The sequence below is a fragment of the Mercenaria mercenaria genome, chromosome 3 (assembly GCF_021730395.1).
Source record: "Mercenaria mercenaria strain notata chromosome 3, MADL_Memer_1, whole genome shotgun sequence".
In the NCBI taxonomy this organism is placed as follows: Eukaryota; Metazoa; Mollusca; class Bivalvia; order Venerida; family Veneridae; genus Mercenaria; species Mercenaria mercenaria.
The window spans coordinates 62,056,598-62,077,488 of record NC_069363.1 but is presented as its reverse complement, the minus strand read 5'-3'; the positions used below and the strand labels follow the sequence as shown (position 1 = coordinate 62,077,488).

Sequence of the window (20,891 nt, the reverse complement as noted above, 5' to 3'; positions counted from 1 at the left end):
GCCACAAATATATTAAGTACTTAGGCTATTTACCAGGGTAGGGAACTTTTCCAAAAGTAATTAGTTCATACAACAACACACCGTATGACCACACATCTGATTTTATGCTGAATTTTCTGTCAAATGCCGCCTCTGGCGCTGTCCATTTTATAGGGAACTTTGTATCTATAAGAAAAGCAAAAGCTTATAGAACACGCAATGCCTCCCCCTCCCCCTTGATGTATACAATTACTGCGCAAGGAACAGAAATTATTTGGTCACTGTACACTGAACGTTTGAAGTACTGACCTCAGATCAATAATTAAATGTCATTTACCAATCATAATATGACATCCGCATCAAATGTGATCTTAGACCAAAACATTCTTTAGTTATTTGGCAAAAAATCTATTAATTCGGATCAATGTGACCTTGGTCTTTGACCTACTGATATCAAAATCAATAGGGATTGGGGTCATTGCTGGTGGTCATGATCAACCACTCTATTAAGTTTCGTGAGCCTAGGCCCAAGTGTTCTCAAGTTATCGTCCGAAACAGTTTAACTGTTCCGAGCCACTGTGATCTTTACCTCTGACCTACTGACCTCAAAATATATAGAGGTCACTTGTTGGTCATGATCAACACCCTTGTTAGATTTCAAAATCAATAAGAGTTATTTGCTGGCGATGATCAATCTCCAAATCAACTTTCATGATCCCTGACCAAAGCGTTCTTGATTTATCATCCGAAAACCGTTAAACTGTTCAGGGTCACTGTGACCTTGAGCTTTGACGCAATGACCTACAAATCAATAGGATCATTTGCTAATCATGACCAACTTTCCTATTTTCTTTCAAGATCCTAGGCCCAAGCGATCTTGAGTTATCATCCGGAAACCAATTAGTTTACGGACCGACTGACCGACCGACCGACCGACCTTCGGACGGGCATAAATATCAATATTTACATAATTGGTACATACATGAGTATTAAACAATGTTCTATCAATCATCACATCGAATTAAACTCTAACACTGCTAAATTTATATCATGAACTTGTCCATCTTTCAGTTTAGACATTACTGTTAACTGTTAATAGGGGTTTCCATATAAAAAATACTGACTGAATTGCGAACAGTACAGACCATGATCAGACTGCACGGATAGGCATCTAGGAAGCACCACAGGACTTCCGTAAGCCAGCTGGATGGTTTACTCACATGGTGAATTCAATGCCCCGAGTAAGGCTCGAACCCACATCGATGAAGGACAAGTGTTTCGATGTCAGTGACCTTAATCACTACATCTTGTTTAATCAAGAGCTGATGGCAAGATAGCCAATGCTTGACTATTCGAATTGTTGTCCCAGAGACAGTAACATTTTCCTAAATATTAAAACAGAGTTTCAATCCAGGATCAGTTTCATGGAGATAGTAACTTGCATGCAAAACTTTAACCAGAAGTTTTAAAGTTCAAAAGGGGGCATAATTATGCAAAATACATGTTATGGAATTTGATGCTATGGCCTAGTTATATGAACCTTAAGAAACGTGTTAAGTTTCAATGAAATATTTACATTAGTTTTTTTGAGGTAGTAACTTGCATGCAAATCTTTTACCCCAAAAGGAGGGCGGGTATAATTTGCAGGGTTTTCTTCCTTATAAAGCTACCACACATTAAAGAAGGCTATCCCGATGGGTAAAAGTATGTTTCATTCCCCATGTTGAAATTAAAATTCCCAAAACATTGTTACTGCCTAGGTCATTTTTTTTTTGCTTTTCAACAATAGTTGTGTAAAACGTCCTTCATTAAATTCAGTCAAAAATTATAAATATACCAACATACATTTTAAAATGTTAATCAAAAGAAATCAAGTATATATATAGTCTTCGTTATTCCAAATTAATATAAATTACAGAGGTATTTTCCCAACTATATCGATGGCATTCCCAAAATGAAGAGAAAAAGGCCTGGCTTGACGAAACTTAAAGTCAGAGTCATTGGACTGGATGCTTTCACTTAGTTTTATAACCCCGAAGACACATGTGAAGTTTCAAATCAATATCTGTTTTAGTTTTAGAAAAACTTGCATGCAAAATTTTAATCAGGATTTTCTTATCTAAACAGAAAGTTCGAAAGGGTAAAATTTGCCCAAAATACATGTCAGAGTTATGGGACTTGTTCCTGTGACGTAGGAAAAGAAACAAGAACTGTCAAACGAAACAGCGCTTTCGGCTTTTTCGATGCTAGACAGTGAAACTGGGTACATCTGAGGAAGCTGGAGCTATCACGGTAATGTTTAATTACTCCAATATGGATGAAGATACTGGACAAAAGCTTAAGACTTTTATTATTTGTCCAAAGGACCACGTATCTGGTTACGTGTTTTAGATGATATTTTGTCCATCTAGAATTACTCAAAGGAAAAATCATCAGATTTTTTTTGGTTAATCGAAAGATAATCTAGATCTACATTTTTAGATATTAACATAAAAAAGATGAAAATGGTATCCTACATTTGATATGAATCATTATAATTATCCAGAAACACATATAATGTTTCTGAACAGCTTTATTCTTAAGGACATACTATCCAGGACCTCTTTTTATGCCAATCGATGAAGTAACTTATCCTTGGAAAAGGTTTTTAAAAGAGACTTCCTGGATGTATCGTTTGAGCACTGTGTCTCCACAAGAAAAGATTTCAAAAATTCTGTATTAATGCCTTTTAAAATACATGTTATATACTTATATATCAACGATGCATTATATACTCCATAATCAGTTTTTGCTGGTGCCTTACCTTAACCATCGCACTTATACTGAATTTTTTCACCAGCATTTATACAGCATACTATGGTCCTGTTTATAATTTTACGCCGAACACTTCGATATTTTTTTGACGTTGTCATTGACGTCGTTTGATGTTGACGTATATTCCTTTGTTATGTATATTTTGATTCTATGAATGTTAAAACTAACCGACTAAAGGTTAGGGTTAGTATCACCATGGTAACAAAATATATACTTTTTAAGATACTTTTCGTTCAAACTGCTTGAATCCGGCATATACCGGAGTCTGTAATGTATCACAGGCGCATCGGATCTGTTTTATTTCACATCCTTATTTTGAACCCTGAAGAAGGCTAATGTAGCCGAATCGTTGGTGAAAAATAAAGACACTAGAAAAGAATAATAGGAACATGGTTTATGGACAAGTCCTGCAAAAGTAATGCACCATGACATTGTGTCATATCAAGTGGCTAATAATGTGGCGCTACTATTTGAAGTTTTAATCAAATAAGTGAGATATAGCAGAAGTGCATCACAATTTGAACCCGAAAGTTTAGTAAAAAGGGGACTAAACTCATAGCATTTTGGTTCAAGTACCATGAACATTGTGTTATATGATGCGGGTGACCATGTTGAACAACCATTTAAGTTTGAATAAAGCCGTCTGAAAGACAGCTATATTCCCCGCCGCTTTTATAGATAGTGAAAGAGTTGATGCTATTGAGTGGAAGCATTAAACATTTGGGTTGTGACCTTGACATTGAACTTGCATGGGTGAATTTTGAGTTATGCACAATAATATTGATACTTTTACAGTCAAGTCATATTTAAAGCCTCCAAGGGGTTTAGAAAATACAGAGCGGACACTAAATGGAAGGCTCATACCTTTGACCTTGAGCCGACATGGCGGAGGCTCAAACTTTGGACCTCACTTTTGACTCATAAGTTCTACACATCGTGTTGATAAGGTGATTATTTGACCAAAGTTTCATGAAACTCCTTCAAGGGGTTAAGGAGATACAGACCGGACACAAGATGGAAGGCTGGAACCTTTGAGCTTGAATTTTAACTTCACCTTTAGCTGACATGGCTGACTCATAAGTTCTGCGTTCTGCACATCGTGTTGATTAGATGATCATTTGACCCAAGTTTCATGAAAATACTTCAAGGGGTTTAGAAGATACAGAGCGGACACAAAATGAAGACCTTGATTTTGAACTGGTGAATTTTGAGTTATGCACATCGTCTTGATAATATTACAGTCAAATCATATTCAAAACCTCCAGGGGGTTTAGAAAATACAAAGCGGACACTAAATGGAAGGCTCATACCTTTGACCTTGAGTCGACATGGCTGACTTATAAATTATGCACATCGTCTTCATTAGGTGATCATTTGACACTAGCTTCATGAAAATCATTCAAGAGGTTTAAGTATATGGAACAGAAACGATTTTTACGGACGGAGGGATGGACAGAGAACATTCCTATTATACCCACCACTCGTGGCTAGGAATTTATGAAATCTATTTAGTAACCACAGAGATATAATGGGAAAAAAATCAAAATTAACTGAACTTTTAAGTAAAAGGAAACATGTCACTAGATATTTGTGACAGAATTATTGACCTTGTGTCATATATGAGGACGATGATGTGAAAGAACTATTTTAAGACTGAATCAAATTCATTAAGTTATCACAAAATAAAGTGAAAGTGCACCAACATTAACTGAAATTCTAGGTAAAAAGGGGCATAATTCATGAAATATTGGTGCAAGTTATAGCCCTAGTGTCATCTGATGTGGCTGATGATGTGCTACATCTCTTTTAAGTTTTAATCAAATCCGTTTGGTAAACACAGATATAAAGCGAATGCGCATCAAAACTTTAACCTATTATTTTATGTAAAATGGGGGCATAAATAAGGTGATATTGGTGCCAGGATTATGACCCTTGTGTCATATTATGTAGGTGATGATTCTGAACAATCCTTTTAAATTTGTATCAAGTCCTTTCAGTAATAATAGAGATGTGGTGAAAATTAACCTTGAATTCTAACAACTGAATTCTTAAAAAAAAAATGATACCAGAGTTATGGAATTTGTGTAATGTCATATGGGTGATGCTGTGCAACAACTATTTTCACCAAAACTTTAACTCGAAATTCTAAGTACAACGGCAAGATAATTTATGAAATATCGGTGCGAGAGTTATGGCTCCAGTGCCTGATAATGCAGGTGATAATGAGGAATAACTTTTTCAAAACTGAAGCAAATCCATCAAGAAATTACAGTGATAAATAGAAAAAAGTTGAGTGCTTGAACGGTTAAAAAATTTCTACAAAATATAAACAGGCAGGTACTATGTATGTGTACGTTGAGCTGTAGTGGAGAGGATGGGGGGAAGTTTAGACATTAGGGAAATGATTTGACATGACAGGTTTATATGTGAAGTTTCCACTACTTAAATTAGGTGACCACACCTTCTAGTGTCAATGCTTTTCGAAGAAACATAATAATTTCGAAGATCTTCGTAAAGGGTCACCCAAGAATCATTTGTGTAAAATTATTTTAAAATTGGACCTGTTGTTTCTGAAAAGAACATTGTAGAAGTTTCCAATACATACATATAGGGAGGAAATGGTCACACCCCTTGGCGACCATGTTTTTTGACGAATCAAAATTTGAAAATCTTGGTAGAGGGTCACCCAAGTACCATTTGTGTGAATTATTGTAAAACTGGACCAGCGGTTTCATCCAAGAAGATTTTTATGAAATTCTCAATAAATATATATAGGGAAAAGAGACCACACCCTCTGGCGGCAATGTCTTTGACGAATCGTAGTAATATGAACAGTCTTGGCAGAGAGTTACACGAGGACCATTTGTGCGAAATTATTTCAATGTCAGCAAGCATTTTCTTGCAAAAAGGTTTTTATACATATAGGGAAGAGTGACCACTCCCCCATGTTTTTTTTTTTGACGAATTGGAATAATTTTAACAAACTTGATAGTGAATCATACATGACCCATTTGTGTGAAATTATTTCAAAATCGGACCAGTGGTTTAAAGGTATTTTTTATTTTTAGCCCTGGCAGTCCCTATATGCAACTAAGTAGATCCATTTGAACAACTTTCGAAGAAGACCATCCAAGGAGCTAAAACGAGAAAGTGCATCAATTGTGGACACGGAAGAACGCTGACGCCGGGACGAGTAGGATAGATCTTCATATAATTCGTATAGTCGAGCTAAAATTAGTTTCAAAGCAAGCCTTTTAAATAATAGCTATATGAACTTGCATGCAAAAATTTAATCGGGATTTTCCAAAAGGGGGTATAATTTGGCCAAAATGCATGTCACGGTTAAGAGACAAAAGCGAAGTCTCAACATATTAATATCTGCATTAGTTTTGGAGCTAATAACTTGCATACAAAACTTTCACCTGGATTTTCTAAGTCCTAAAGGGGTATAAGTTGGTCCAAATACATGTCAATACATGTCATAGTTACGGAACTTGACCTAGTAAGGTTAGTTATTGACCTCGAAAAAGAAAAAAAATAAGTTTCAAAGTTATATGCCTTTAGATGATAGGTATACGTACTTGCATGCAAAACGGTGAGTAGAACATGTTTTTACTTACTTTCATTAGCCTCATAAATATCTTCCTGCATGAACTTTGCAAGACCAAACCCTGCCACTTTCACTTCGTTGTGATCGCCCACCAAAATACTAGCAGCTTTCAGATTTCTATGTACAATGTTCTCTGTCCCTAGATACGCCATACCGTCAGCTATCTGAATACACAAATATACCACGATTGATAAACCTTATAGAGTTGACACTCGGTACCTTGAATTCCAAGGAAACAAGCGTTTTACTTTGAGATAACAAAGATCTAGCTTAAAAGATTATTTAGTGCATGTTTTCTGGACGGAATTTGAAAATTGCTTCGAGAATTTTGAAATTTTGAGAAAGCGAGTTGAAGATACAGGGTTTCAGCTGTATGTAGAGCAAACAGACTTTAAAGATAAACTAAAAAAATAAGATTGAAAACTTCAATAACCCTATTTAGAATAAAACATTACTTTCTGTTATCACTATGCTGGTCTGATCAAAAACATCTTCTTTGCAATCAAAATTCTCCTGCCCCTTTTTTATGAGGAGAAGACAAGAAGTTACTCATTACAAACAAACAGATACCGCTAAAAATAATAGAAAACAAATAGGAAAATGAATTTCAGAAATTAAATATTCCTCTGGAATAAAGCAAAAAATGACACTAGTAATGAATGTAAAGAACTCATATATACATTTTGTAGTGTAAACATAGAGGTGTTTGGGTTAGTATGTCTACTTTCTTTCTTGTGGGAGGAAACTTTTACTAAGGTCTCCACAAACTCCAACATGAATTAGGTCAATGTCTCAAAACAGATACAGACTACAGATCATAGTAAAATCAGTTTAAAGAAACTGATGGCTAATATAAATATGTGTCTAAACATATGATTATCACAAGATTACAATAACTGTATCATACCTGGCCAGCCATGTGAGCTAGTGAATTGAAGCCGAGAGTTTTGCCCACATCTTTGTGTAAATAATCTAGTAGGGCCCCATTAATCATGAGCTCAGTTATAATCCAGATAGGTTCTGATTTTGTACACACTGCCATAAGCTGTACAAGTTTATTATGTCTTAAATGATGCATGAGCTTCGCCTCGGCCAGAAAATGGTCCGCCGTCATCTGACCTTGCTTCAACGTTTTCACAGCCACGTCTACTGTATAACACCAATTACCTGTCAGGTAGAAGAAAGTAATATGTAACTATGGTTACGATGATTTTATACATTGAAATCATTAATATCCGTGGGGGACTGTATTTTATAACGTTGTGCTTTTTTTCTCAATCCACGAAATTAAATCATAGCAAACATATAACAGTTCATTTTATCTTCAAAAGCTGAAATCCACAATTCATATCCCCACAAACTAGCTGTTTTACCCAAACTGCAGCATGTCATGCCGAATGAATTAAATAATTTCACAGAATAACTAACGATACAACCATAACAAAAGAGTCTTTCATCGATTTAAATCTAAAGTTTAGTTTTCTCAACACTATCTCATGTACCGCTTCTGCTGACATTATCATGCACCGGACTATTCTTACATATGCACTAACCAATACCTTCGAAAGTCTTCAATCTTCTTAAAAGTTAAAGAAGTCAAGATCCTAATTATGGTAAACATACAAAATTAACACAGGCAGCACCTGTCAATGCATAACTTGGACCAACTTGATATACCCTATATGGACTAATTTTAATCCTTCTCTCCCAATAATTGTCTCGATTTTCTTTTAAGGTAATGAATCTACAATAACAAGCAGCAATTTTCGGGTATTTACGTAAGGCAACTCGGCATTCTTCTGGCGTAAATGTAGCTAGAGACTAACATGACTCGGTACACACCGAAACATGCCAAAATCACTTGCAAAGAATATGTTATTTGTAGTTTTCATTATTGACCCACTACCATAAAACATAAAAAAGCTAACAACCTGTGTGCAATCTCTCGAGCTTTAAGAAATTAGATATTCCCAGACAATTTTTTGTATCATAATACATTAAAGTTCTTACCAGCGAAAACATCTCGAAAACAACCATTTTCAAGTTTCTTCAGAAGTTTCACCGACTCCCTTGATACTTCAAACTCCGTGAACTGTACAAGAGGTCGAATTTTTGGGCATGGAATCTCCAGCTTACAGCATAGTTCATCAGCTGCATCTATTGTATTTATAAGAATTCTAATTAGAAAAATCAAACACATAAGCCCCCAATGATGGTTTGTCAAAGTTAAATTTGTATGCAGTTATCAGTCTCTTTCATGCAGTGGACTCTGTCTATAACATGATGCTCAAGAAACAGTGGAAGTAACTTATAGATGACAGGAACTGTCTTAAATTTCAAGTTCAAGCTATAGTAATTGATAGGAAAACATCTTTCAGCCACTCCGACTCTGTAAAACCCTAATAAGACGTGTATACAATTTTTCCAGTTGACTTTTCGTTCTAATTTCAACTCGTCTCAAGCAGCCACTTGCCTTAAGCAACCAGCCCAGATTGCATCTCTCTTTTGGTTGGTTGCTTCATACAGGTTTGTCTGTAAGTGTTTATCTTATCTCCTTTAACTGCCAATCAAGAGACATCACTGTCAAGGTCCTGTTCATGTACCAAGTGATAGACTTCATAATTAAATGATTTGTTTGTGTTCTTAATTTGTGAACCTATTTTGTAGTTATAAGTAATAAGCAAATGTTAAATAATAGCTCCCTTTTCAACAGTTTGGGAATATCAATCAAATAACAACTCAGACTTGGGTAGGTGTAAAAAATTTTATATATTGATAGTGCGATATGTTATGATACTGTGAAATCATTAGTATTCGCGGGGGACTAATTTTCGTGGATTTCGTGGTTGACTCAATCCACGAAATTTAATCCCAACGAACAAGTAAAATTCCCTTTCATTTTATATTCAAAAGTTGAAATCCACGAATTCATATCCCCACGAAATTGGCGTTTTGACCAAAACCACGACATTTCATGCCTACGAAATTTAATGATTTTACAGTATGTGCTATGGCTATTTAAGTCATAACTTTGAAGCTAAAGCTTCACATACAAGAAAAAAAATTAAGGCTCTACTTTGAATAGCAGAATGTCTAACAAAATAATAATTTGCTTAACCATTCAAAGTATACTTCTATCTGGGCTTTCAATTTTATTTGTTGTTTCATGGGTTTTCTTTTCTTTTCTGATTGGTTCAGCATCATACTGACTCACACAATTATAGGTCATATGGCGAATTTCCAGCTTTTAATAGTAGAGGAAGACCTCAATGCTCTTCAGTGCATCATTACACCACGAACAGCGCCTGGGTAGAACCATTGACTTTCCGCAACCTAGCTGAATGGTTTTCTCACTTAAAAAAATCAGCACAAATATAAAAGCAAGGCTGAACCCAAACCGGTGATTCGTTTGCCAGTAACCTTTACCAACTAAGACAAGGTGGCTCTAATGTTCGGGTTTGAGTCACACAGACACAATTCAGGTAATTCAGCTAGTCATAATGTACTTCAACATTATTGTGCTCATTTGAGTTCATCGTTCTAAACTTTAATTACTGTATTTTATCACATGTATTACGTCGTGGAAGTGAAATAATGTCAATATATTTATATGATAATAAACTAGTGTAATAGAGCTTTGACGTTGACGTCGTTTTAAGTACAGAAAAAGTGGTCAATAATATGTAAGAAAGGTGAAATTTTGATGTTTCAGCAGGAAAAGCTTACATGTGACGAAAAGAACATTACGTTATTTTTCGCAAACAAGACAACCAACATGACCAACTTTATAATTCACCAGTTTCACTGCTCCAAAACATTTCTGTCACTGGCCAATTCAATCTTAAGATTTTCAAATGTATCCATAGGACAGAATTAGGTACATTACACTTTCCACAGTAGCTATGTTGTTTTCCTTTCAAATAATCAATATGATTTTAATAATTAAGACAACTGGTTTAGGAGATTGCTTTTGATGCTTTTCTATTTTTAGCTCTGATGGCAATTATTTTCGACGCCTCAGACTAATTTGAATAATTTGCCTAAATGGTTTCTGTAAAATTATGCTAAAACCAGGTAAAATGTTTCTGACATTTTTTTTTAAGTTTTCACACCTTCTGGTGGCTATCTAATTTTAGTAATGAATCAGAATAATTCAAATAAACCCGAAACAGGTTCACCAAAGAATTATTTGTTTGAATCTATTTAACTCTTAGGCTATAGCACATGAAGACATGAACACTTTTTACAGTTTCCACCATATACACATTAGAAAAATAATTTGAACAAACTGAAAGAGGGTCGCCCAAACTTTACGTATAATATTTTTTTTTAAAGTAGGACAGCAGTTTCTGACAAGAAGACTTTTAAAGTGACAATTACATGCGTATACGAAAAGTGACAAAATATCTTTGACAGCTGTGTTTTTTTAACAAATCAAAATAATTTTGTCAATCTTGGTTGAGGATCACCGAACGAGTATTTGTACGATATTACTTGAATATCATTTCAGGTACATGTATGTAATGTTAAACTTTTCTATTTTCAGCTGTAACATCCACCATGTGCAGCCAAACAAAAACGTTTGAACAAGTTTGATAGAGGATGATCCAAAGAACCTCAAGATCAAGTTTCATTGACTTCAACCACGTGTTTTTACAGAAGATGTCATTTGACATTGTTGATAATGATCAGTGATATTTCGCTTTTTTTTTCACAGCCAAATAAAGGCCATTTCTATATTTTCCCAAGATTTCCATAAAATTATATAATTTTCCGTAAGGAAGGTCATAACTTCCCTTCGAATTGAAAGAAAATGTTCCATAAAATACAAAGTTAATAATTGTACGTAAGTTGCAGTTTATGTTTTTTTCAACCCCAATCTTTTGTGCCTTGTCGCTGATAATTATATCATGTTAACTGCGGTTCAAAAGTAAGCTGACATCAGTTTTTTTTTTTTAAATTGGAACCGTTCTTGTTATTATAACATTCTAATATCTAGATTTCAAATTTTGATTTTCCTCTTTTTGGTATTCATACTGGGTAGCGCTGATTTTTTCCACTACAGATAGCCAGGGTGTCTCGAATGATAAAAAAAGTCACTAATGATGGACGGGGGACAGACGGTTAGCCATCACAATAGCTTATACTGAGTATGCTATGCTCCGATGATATAACAACACCAACTCTTGGTAATTCTTCTAAGACCTTTAAGAAATAACTAATATCAAAGAGCTTTACATTTCCTGCAACATTTCTTTAATTCCTGATTTGTTTAATGTCTCAATTAGTTTAGATCAATAAAGGTATGGCTTACATCTGTAGTGAAAGATCAGATCAAACATGTTGTCAAAAGTTCTCTTTGGATTGATGTAGAATCCTCCATTTTCTAACCTGTGTATTACGTAATGGTTGACAAACGCAACATGTGTCCTTTGATTACAATCTCGCACAGACAACGCAAATGCGGCAAGACCTGGAAGACAACAAACATATACCACAACAGACATATACCATAACAAACATATACCACAACAGACATATACCACAACAGACATATATGTACCTCAAAAATGTTTTCAGAAACTGACTAACTACAAATTTTATGCTGTTTCGAAAAAAAATCAAGGTTCTGTTTACTTAATCAGGCCATTTTATGCGTGATTTTAAAGAAAATATACCAAAATTCCTAAACTCTAATGCTTATATATCCTTATTAAAGCACTTGAAATGTGAACAAATAACTAATGTCAAAAAGCTTTATATTTCTTGCAACATATCTTGAATTCCTGATTTGTTTGAAGTCTCAAACAAATTAATGATCTTTAAAGGGAATTCCTATAGTTTTTTATGCGCATCTTTCTGCGCAGCCGACACTTTCTATGGAAAACTGAACTGAAGTCAACATTTGTTGAAACATGTTACAGACAATCTTAAATATGAGGAATCTTGAATGAAATAACATTTTTGATAAGTTATATCAGTAATCAAATGTTGATATTGGTTTATGTTGTATTGACAAGTATCATGCCTGACAGGTATCTTGCTATTTTTGTGGTTGTGTTTTCACATCGCATTTTAGTACAAAGACAGTGTTGCTCATATAATGTAAGATAATTGACTTAGTACTGATAAGACAATATCACCTTTCAGATTATATAGTATTCAATTATAGAAAGAATTAAGAATTTTTAAAACTTTTTTTTAGCTTTTAGCAGACATACATGTAATCAATTTGGCCAGGTTCGCGCCATTTCCGTCTGAACAGGTGTTGTATTCTAGCTGTCTTAACATAAAATTTAACCTGGTGACCCATACATTTTTAGCCATTTTTATGCTCACAATACAATTATCTATAAACAAGAAGAAAAAGAAAAAATTCTATGAAAGAGTTTTTTTCAAAATTAAAAAAAAAATATTCTTCACTATGGGTATTTTTCATTGAAAAAAGTTCACAAAAGTAAATATGAAACAATATTTTTTTTCATTTGTACCCATTATTGTAAGGATAGAGTATTACAAATATGACTATGATATCAAATAAGTATATAATAATATCTGTAAAAAGAAAAAACCGTATTGTGCTGCCTGCATGTATATTTTGGTTGGTATTTATAAAAAAAGCAGAAAATTATGAAAATGTTGAAAAATCGCTGGCAGTTTCAGCAACAGTGGGTGTGTTCCAAACAATTTTTCACAAAAACAAGCCTGGTGACCTATTGTTTTTATTTGTTCATTGTTTTCAGCACAAATTTTCCTATCATATATGTGAATTTAAAAAAATTCTATGAAAGGAAAAAACTATAGGAATTCTCTTTAAGTCCTAGGGGATGGATTTTCCGTGTATAAACAAAATTAGTATCATTTAAGGATAAATACCTAAGGCCTCTCTCACGAGAAAAGTTCCTGTAGGGTTGCCAGGCAACAGTAACTGTTTATCTGCTTCCTTCCTGCCTACATTAAACCACCAACTGTAATTGTTCAATTGGAACATTACACATGTGTTTTATAAAGAACTGAGGACAGATCTAATTTGTTTTACAGCAGAATTATTGTGAAAAGATAATAGGTAAGGGTAGATTTCTCGGAAGCATAGAGCACCTAAAACACAGCCTCAGTGCCACACGTTTGCAAAGTAGGCCCACAACAAAAAGAAGCTGTAATGGAAAAATATTACAGACGGATTGCTTCAAACATCTAACAAGTACATATCAATTTATGTGAAATATAGATAGAGGGGAAGGAAGTGGTAAAATGATGGGGGTGGGGGAGGAATTTGAATGGGAAAAGATGAACAAGGATGAATATACAAAGGGAATGCTACGTTCCTTAGTAACAGTCACAATACAACGTAAACCACAAAAGAGCAGATACTCATGTACCAAAATTAAACACACAACCACACACAACTAAATCATGATCACATAGAAAACATTAAGGCACTATCTTAGACACACAATCACACCCATACAAGCAGGAAAAAACAATTGTGTACCGTCTTAGGATTCCGTCAGCCTGAATAAAGCCACAGAAACTACCTCAAAGTAAAGGGGGGAGGGATGCAAAACGTCGCGCAAATGCAAGGGAAAGGAGGGGGCAATAGGGGGAGTAAGGAGGATACACGTTTTCGAAGGGTTTAGTGTAGCACTGCTACTATATTTTTTGCATTACAGATCATTTGGCGACTTTCCAGTTTTGATAGTGGACACCGCATTTTTTTTCATCACGTGCTGGCACCTCGGTAGAAGCATAGAACTTCCATAAGCCAGCTGGATGTCTTCCTCACATACAAAATTCAACGCTCCGGGTGAAGCACGAACCAACATTAAATTTGGGTAGGTAATTCAGAGACAGCGATCTCATTAATAACCACTCATCCACAGACGCCCCATGATGACACTTTGAATGTGTAAATCTATATAAATTCGCTAAATCATTGCATTTACATGAAATTTCAAAGGAAAAAAATCAATAGAACACCAAAAACTTGTTTCTAATTCAAAATGTGCCATATATCTAAATTGAATGTCAATGTAAATGTTTAAAGGCAAGGAAAATCTCCTATATAAGTTACCCCTCCCCCTAAAAGCCAGACATTTTAATCCCCAATAAACAGCATCATGTCTAGTCCAGTCTGATAAGGGTCCATAAAACCCCTGTAGACTTGACATGTAGTCCATGTCAGAGGATCATAAATTTTATTGATATATACAGATAATTGGTTATTTCCAGTGCTGTGCATTTCACCGATTGAAATACGGCTTTTTTTCAGATTATATACAAAATTATTTTAATTGATACTATACTAATTGAATTGCTCATTCTTGTTGAGTAATGTCCTGACCAAAAAAATTATAATTCTTACATCAAGACAATTCTCACCATTTTAGAAAACACTCACCTTTATTTAATGAAGAATGAAATAATTATTTAAAACTCGAGTACTTTTTTCAATTATTTATTAATTAATCATGATCTTTTTATCTAAGTAACAAAATAAAACAAGTTGCATTTTAAATAAATGAAAAAAATATGGACCTTCATAATAAAATCCAGCAATAAACAGATATCATTGTTCAAAATACACATGATTATTTATACATAAATTATTCATTATTTTTAAAAAGGTGCCTGAATGCATTTTCTTTTATTTATTTATTTTTTATTAATTAAGCAATAATGAGATATAACTGTTTTAAAGCTTGATTGATTGAAAAAAAGATATGCTGTTTTATGTTATCACTTTGTTTAGTCCCAATTTAATCAGGCTTTCTAAACTCATTATAAAAGTGAGAACTGGTTTGCTATAAAGGTGAAAAATATCACATGCAATCTATGTACTGCACAGTAGCTATACAGTAGCTTATTATGATAAACAGACGCAAGTCTATCGATCGTCCAGTCTGGTAAATTGGCTCTTACTGCCAATACGCAGACCATAGGCCACATACCTTGCATTACTTATAGGTGGAAATAGCTTTTATCTTAAAAGTATAGCATGTACGTAATTCTGAGCATTTTCTTTATTTGAACTATTTTTAAAAACAGCCATTATTTGCCAAAATATTTTTATGAGTCTTGCGTTCTAAATTATGTTCAATATTTTGCGGCTTTTGTGTAGTTATATTGAAATGTTATGAGGAATGTAAGAAAATGGATATTTTAAACATCTCTGTTACTATGGTTACTTTAAACGTTAAGATACGTAGGGTACAACGTGAAGTGTTTAGTATAAAACCTCTCAGTCATACAAATTTGTTTACAAATGAGAGAAAGTATGTAACCACGGAAAGTCGAGCCCCGCGACATATACACTTGAAGCTTATTTTAGAAAGCTATTGCGCCTACTTATAAATAATTAACTACATATACTTCTACAGATACTAGTAAAACCGAAATACACTGAAAAGTGTTAAATATCCGTATTTTTCTTCTTCTTTGAATATAAAATACCTTTGAAGGGTCATGTACTTCAAACCTGGATAAAACATGTACTCAAAAGAACAAAGATTAACGAATTATAGATTGTAGTTGCTAAAACATTAACTAACACGAAATTGATTTACAATAAGACTTTAGTGTAAGTTAATAAATGGGAGATTGGTCTTTGAGTAAAAATGACCCTGGCAAGGTGATAACAGCCCGAGGGCTTTTATCTTCTTCCAGGGCCATTAGCACTTATGCTAATTAGCTTTCTCATGTATTTACCTGTTTATTACATGTTTACCTATAATATAGTAAGAACAGTTTAATGTACAATTCTTATGGGTACTAGCATTTACCGGCATAATAACTTGCAACTTTTCACTTTCTACATTATTTGTATAAGAGGCTATATACTGTATAAAATCAAATGCCTCGATAGTTGTACTTTCTTGCTTAAAGCATAAGTTAGCGTTGAAATAAACCATTTCACGAAAAATTACACGACGTTGCGTTCAAGATGATAAACAAAAACTGAAATATTCGCTGTTTTTCCTCTATGAAACGTTATGCAGTCATTTCTATTTACGACCGACAATGTCATCTAGGTCATAATAGTCTGTCCAGTTAAAATAAATTCGAACAAGAAACTTAAAGTTGCAGTTCAGAAAAAAACATATTAAACTTTTAAGACCATTGATACCCCTCCTAATGTTGACTACTTACCTCCTCCTCAAATTGATCACTCCTAACATAAGCCTCTCCTAACATTGACCACAGAATTATTCCAAAAAAGACCTCATCTTAAAATGATATCTCCTAGCACTGACTTAACCTAATTTAGTAGATTTAGGGGGTACCTTGATATCTAAGCACGTTAATCTATGGGTCCGAGGGAATGATCTCCCGGAATTTCTTTTGGTATTCATACCTCCTGTGCTACATTCTGATGGGCACATCTGAGCTACTCTTCAACGACATATTATTGTCAATACAAAGTATATAGATATAGTTTAGATCAGGCTTTGCGTCAGAAAAATGTCCACATTCCTGTGTGAGCTGAAATGTGCCTTGAAAATCTGGTAAATACACGGCGTAAATAATGCTGGCACTTCTGAGTAGTGGTTTTTCAGTAGATTTCTCGGCGGCGGAATGATCTTCATTTTGTAGAGTGCGAGTTGCCACTTCTAGATAAAATAGTCGACAAATATATTGTATACTCTAATCTATAATTAATCCAATACAGATTCTACACTACGGTTGCCTGTATGCATAAATTTGCCTGCCAACACGCCTTAGTTTAGAAGGTTCAGTGCCGAAGTCTCTGATCATACGAATTGCAATTTCGTATAGGCACATTTCAGGGTCATTCCGCTCATTCGAGAGAAGTCGTAACACAACTTTTGTTACTGTAACGGCATTTAGTAGGTCCATATCTTTCTTCTGCAAAATGCTCGTCAGCGCTAAGATGATACTCACCACATTGTCAAATACAACAAGAGAAATGATAAAGAACTGCCTGCAGCAAGATACTGGCCTGCTTTCTCATCTCCATCTTCGTGCAGTGTTTCCTGAGCATGTATTACCACTGGAAAAGCGCTCTTGAACATGCAGACGGCATCATTCCGACATGACCACCGAGTCTTACAAAGAGTTTGCATTTCACTTGAACCTGCGTCCCTTGCCAGTTCCTAGGTAAACGCTACCAATCGTTTAGCTGAGTAATCGAACAGAAAGCTTATATCTTGTAAAGTTGTCATCATTGTTCGGACACATGGGATTTTAGGCCCAATTCAAACAGTGAGCATATTTTACATGCGGAGACCGTTCTCTAACCAGCGTTTGCACATCGCGGTCTTTTTCGGACATGTTTAATGTCCCATCATAGCACTGCGCTCTTATCTTTAAATTGTCTAGATCACCTACTTTAACTCAACAAATTTTAGAAAAATGATGGCAAGGAAAGGAGCATTTCTACAGTCCGCTAATAATGTTTTTTCTTTTATTTGAAAAGAGCAAATTTCAGCAAGTAACTTAACAATTTACCCACAAAAAATTAGAGGTGGCTTGAATGACCTTTAGCAGTCAATCATAACTTAAAACAATAAATATGCCCAGCCCTAGAGTCAAGCCTATTACCCCAACTGATTAAAAGTCTTGTCCTTTACCTATAAAGCTAACCAGACTGACAAGACATGTCTGATTGTCTGAACCAGATATTGAATTCTGTTGCTAACCAGCTAGTGTTATCTGTAGGAAAAACCTGTGATATGGATGTATCTTTGAAGTATATCACATCTTTTTAATATCATGAACATGCTATTGGTATCCTTGGTCAAATGATCAACCACTTCACTTGCCCATTACCAGCAACCAGCGTATACCACATCTCAAACATATTACACAGCCTAGTGTGTGATATGTAAATCTAGCGACTTACTCTTGAGACTGTGGGGTGTTATCATCCTTAGTGACATAGTTTCTTGGGATGTAGCCATTCTCTCCCGTGGTCAGATGTCGAGCTACCCACCAATCCGAGTTTTGACTGAAGTAAAAAGTATGAACTAAAACAAACAGCATGAACTATTTAATAAACAAACAGCAAAGACATATGAAAGGCAGAAAACTGCAGATGCTCATAAGATTTTGATTAAAGGTAGTTGCAAAAGCAATAAGGCATAATATTTTTCTGGCATACATTACGTAATTATTTTCTTATAACAACTAGTAAGAAACTCTACAGATCATAAAGATTGTTTGTTTTTACTGAAGAGTACTAAAACACTATCAACACATTAACTATGTCACAACATCAACTGTAAGTTATGTGGCCCATTTTGCAACTGGACACACAAAACTTGTGACAATTTCATTAGACAGGAAGGAAATTGTGTACCTGCTTTTCTCATCCACTTTTAACTTATCTCCCTTTCTGAAGCTTAGATCGTCATCTTTGATTGCATCAAAGTCATACAAGGCACGTACTATAAGGGCATCTGAAATAACACAGTATCAAAGTCATACAATCCACGTACTATAACATCATATGAAATAATACAGTATCAATGTCAAAGAAGGCACACAATTTACGAACATCTGAAACAACACAGTATCAAAGTCATACAAGAAACGTACTGTACGAATATCTGAAATAACATGGTAGTAAATTCATACAAGGCACATACCGCCTCGGCAGCCTAGTGTTAGAGCGTCGCTTTGAGTGCGGGAGGCCGTGGGTTCGATCCCCGGCCGCGTCATACCAAAGACGTAAAAAATGGTACTAGTAGCTTCCTCGCTTGGCGCTCAGCATTAAAAGGATAGTGCTAGGACTGGTCAGCCCTCTGTCAGTATAATGTGACTGGGTGGGGTATCATGCCACGTGCCAGTGAGGCAGCACTATAAAGTTCGGCATTGTGCTCACTGCTACAAGTAGACACCGCCGTTTGTAGGACTGAAAAATTGTTGAAAAAGACGTTAAACCCGAACACACACACATATACATACTATACGATCGAACATCTGAAATAAAACAGTATCAAAGTCATTCAAGAAACGTACTATACGGACATCTGAAATAACACAGTATCAAATTCATACAAGAAACGTACTAAACGAATCTGAAATAACACAGTATGAAAGTCATATAAGAAACGTACTATACGAATATCTGAAATAACATAATAGTAAATTCATACAAGGAACATACTATAAGAACATCTGAAATAACACATTATCAAAGTCATACTTGGCATATACTATGACAACATCTGAAAAAAACACAGTATCAAAGTCATACAAGGCATGTACTTTACGAACATCTGAAATAACACAGTATCAAAGTCATACGAGACATGTAATCAAGAGCATCTGAATTAACACAGTATCAAAATCATACAAGGTACATACAATGAGAACATCTGACTGACAAAAGCAGTTTCAAAGTCATACAAAGATCGTACAATGTGAGCCTCTGAAATAAAACAGAATCAAAGTCATACAAGGCTCGCGCTACAGTAACATCAGGAATGAAGTGTACCGTCAATGAATAAATATCCCCTATCCCATCAGGTGTTTGTCCGATGAGTGAAGTTATTTTTTAGGAAAGATATATTACAATAAACGATTTGTAAGAATGATAATTCAAAATTATGATCAAATTGCCATATAAAACCGTCAGGATACGAAATATTACTTTCCTACTGTCTCAGTAGATTACCAAACTTTGTGTCTCTACTTCAGCTTTCCGATGCTTAGCTTATTTTTGCAGTCGTTTAGTCTATAACATTCAGCTATCATTAAGATTATACTTCGGCTCTATATTTCAGAACGTAGGTACGGTTCTAAAACACTTATTTAGTCTAAGAAAGTGAAATATCTTCTTTTAAATAATTTATCCGCCCTGACAGCGTAGTTGCAATAACTTTGTCATCAAGGTACTGGGATGAATTGTAAGCTGAATCCTCGATGTGTCTACATCAATCGCTTGATACAGAATGAATTCCCTGTCATCGGTCTACCTATTTATACATCAGCATAATATTGCGCTTTGACTGGTGCTATTTATAGAACCTGTTTCTGATTGGTCCGAATACGAATATCGTATTTTACAACAAGTACTTGTTATTGTATATAAAATTATATGTGATGCTGGAATCCAGCTGTTACTGTAATATACCCCAATCCTATATCCCATATATAACTTGTTATTAAATATGACATATAAATGTGTGATCTTGATTTAGTGAACTTTTGTCTAAGGATGAGGATGATGATAAACTCACGTCTAAAACACAGCATTTTGTCAGTTCTGTCTTGTATATTAATTTCTCACTTATCGGACAGAAAAATCTCTATTGTTAGAAATGCTGGAAAATCTTATCTCACATGGGTTATCCCACACTCCTGTGACGGACTACTTCATGCACTGAATATACATATTATTTATGTAAAATAATTAAAAATCAGGTACCTTTATCGTTTCTCTCCGTTCCTTATAGTGTATTTCTCGATTCAAAATTCATTACTTTATGATAAGAACGTACCGTTACGCTACAAACGATAAAACTAA

General features: G+C 34.8%; 1 protein-coding gene across 1 annotated transcript in view; it reads right to left on the bottom strand.

Moving 5' to 3' along the window:
• The window catches only part of LOC123524565 (tyrosine-protein kinase SRK2-like), a 77,290-nt gene that overhangs the window by 8,640 nt on the left and 47,759 nt on the right, over window positions 1–20,891 (bottom strand). The window contains exons 4-11 of the mRNA XM_045302851.2: window positions 18,720–18,819; window positions 18,264–18,368; window positions 13,280–13,371; window positions 11,718–11,876; window positions 8,414–8,560; window positions 7,311–7,570; window positions 6,414–6,567; window positions 34–165 (exon numbers count right to left, since the gene is read on the bottom strand). Coding sequence (XP_045158786.2) covers window positions 34–165; window positions 6,414–6,567; window positions 7,311–7,570; window positions 8,414–8,560; window positions 11,718–11,876; window positions 13,280–13,371; window positions 18,264–18,368; window positions 18,720–18,819 — 1,149 coding nt within the window. The remainder of the gene's footprint in view (window positions 1–33; window positions 166–6,413; window positions 6,568–7,310; window positions 7,571–8,413; window positions 8,561–11,717; window positions 11,877–13,279; window positions 13,372–18,263; window positions 18,369–18,719; window positions 18,820–20,891) is intronic.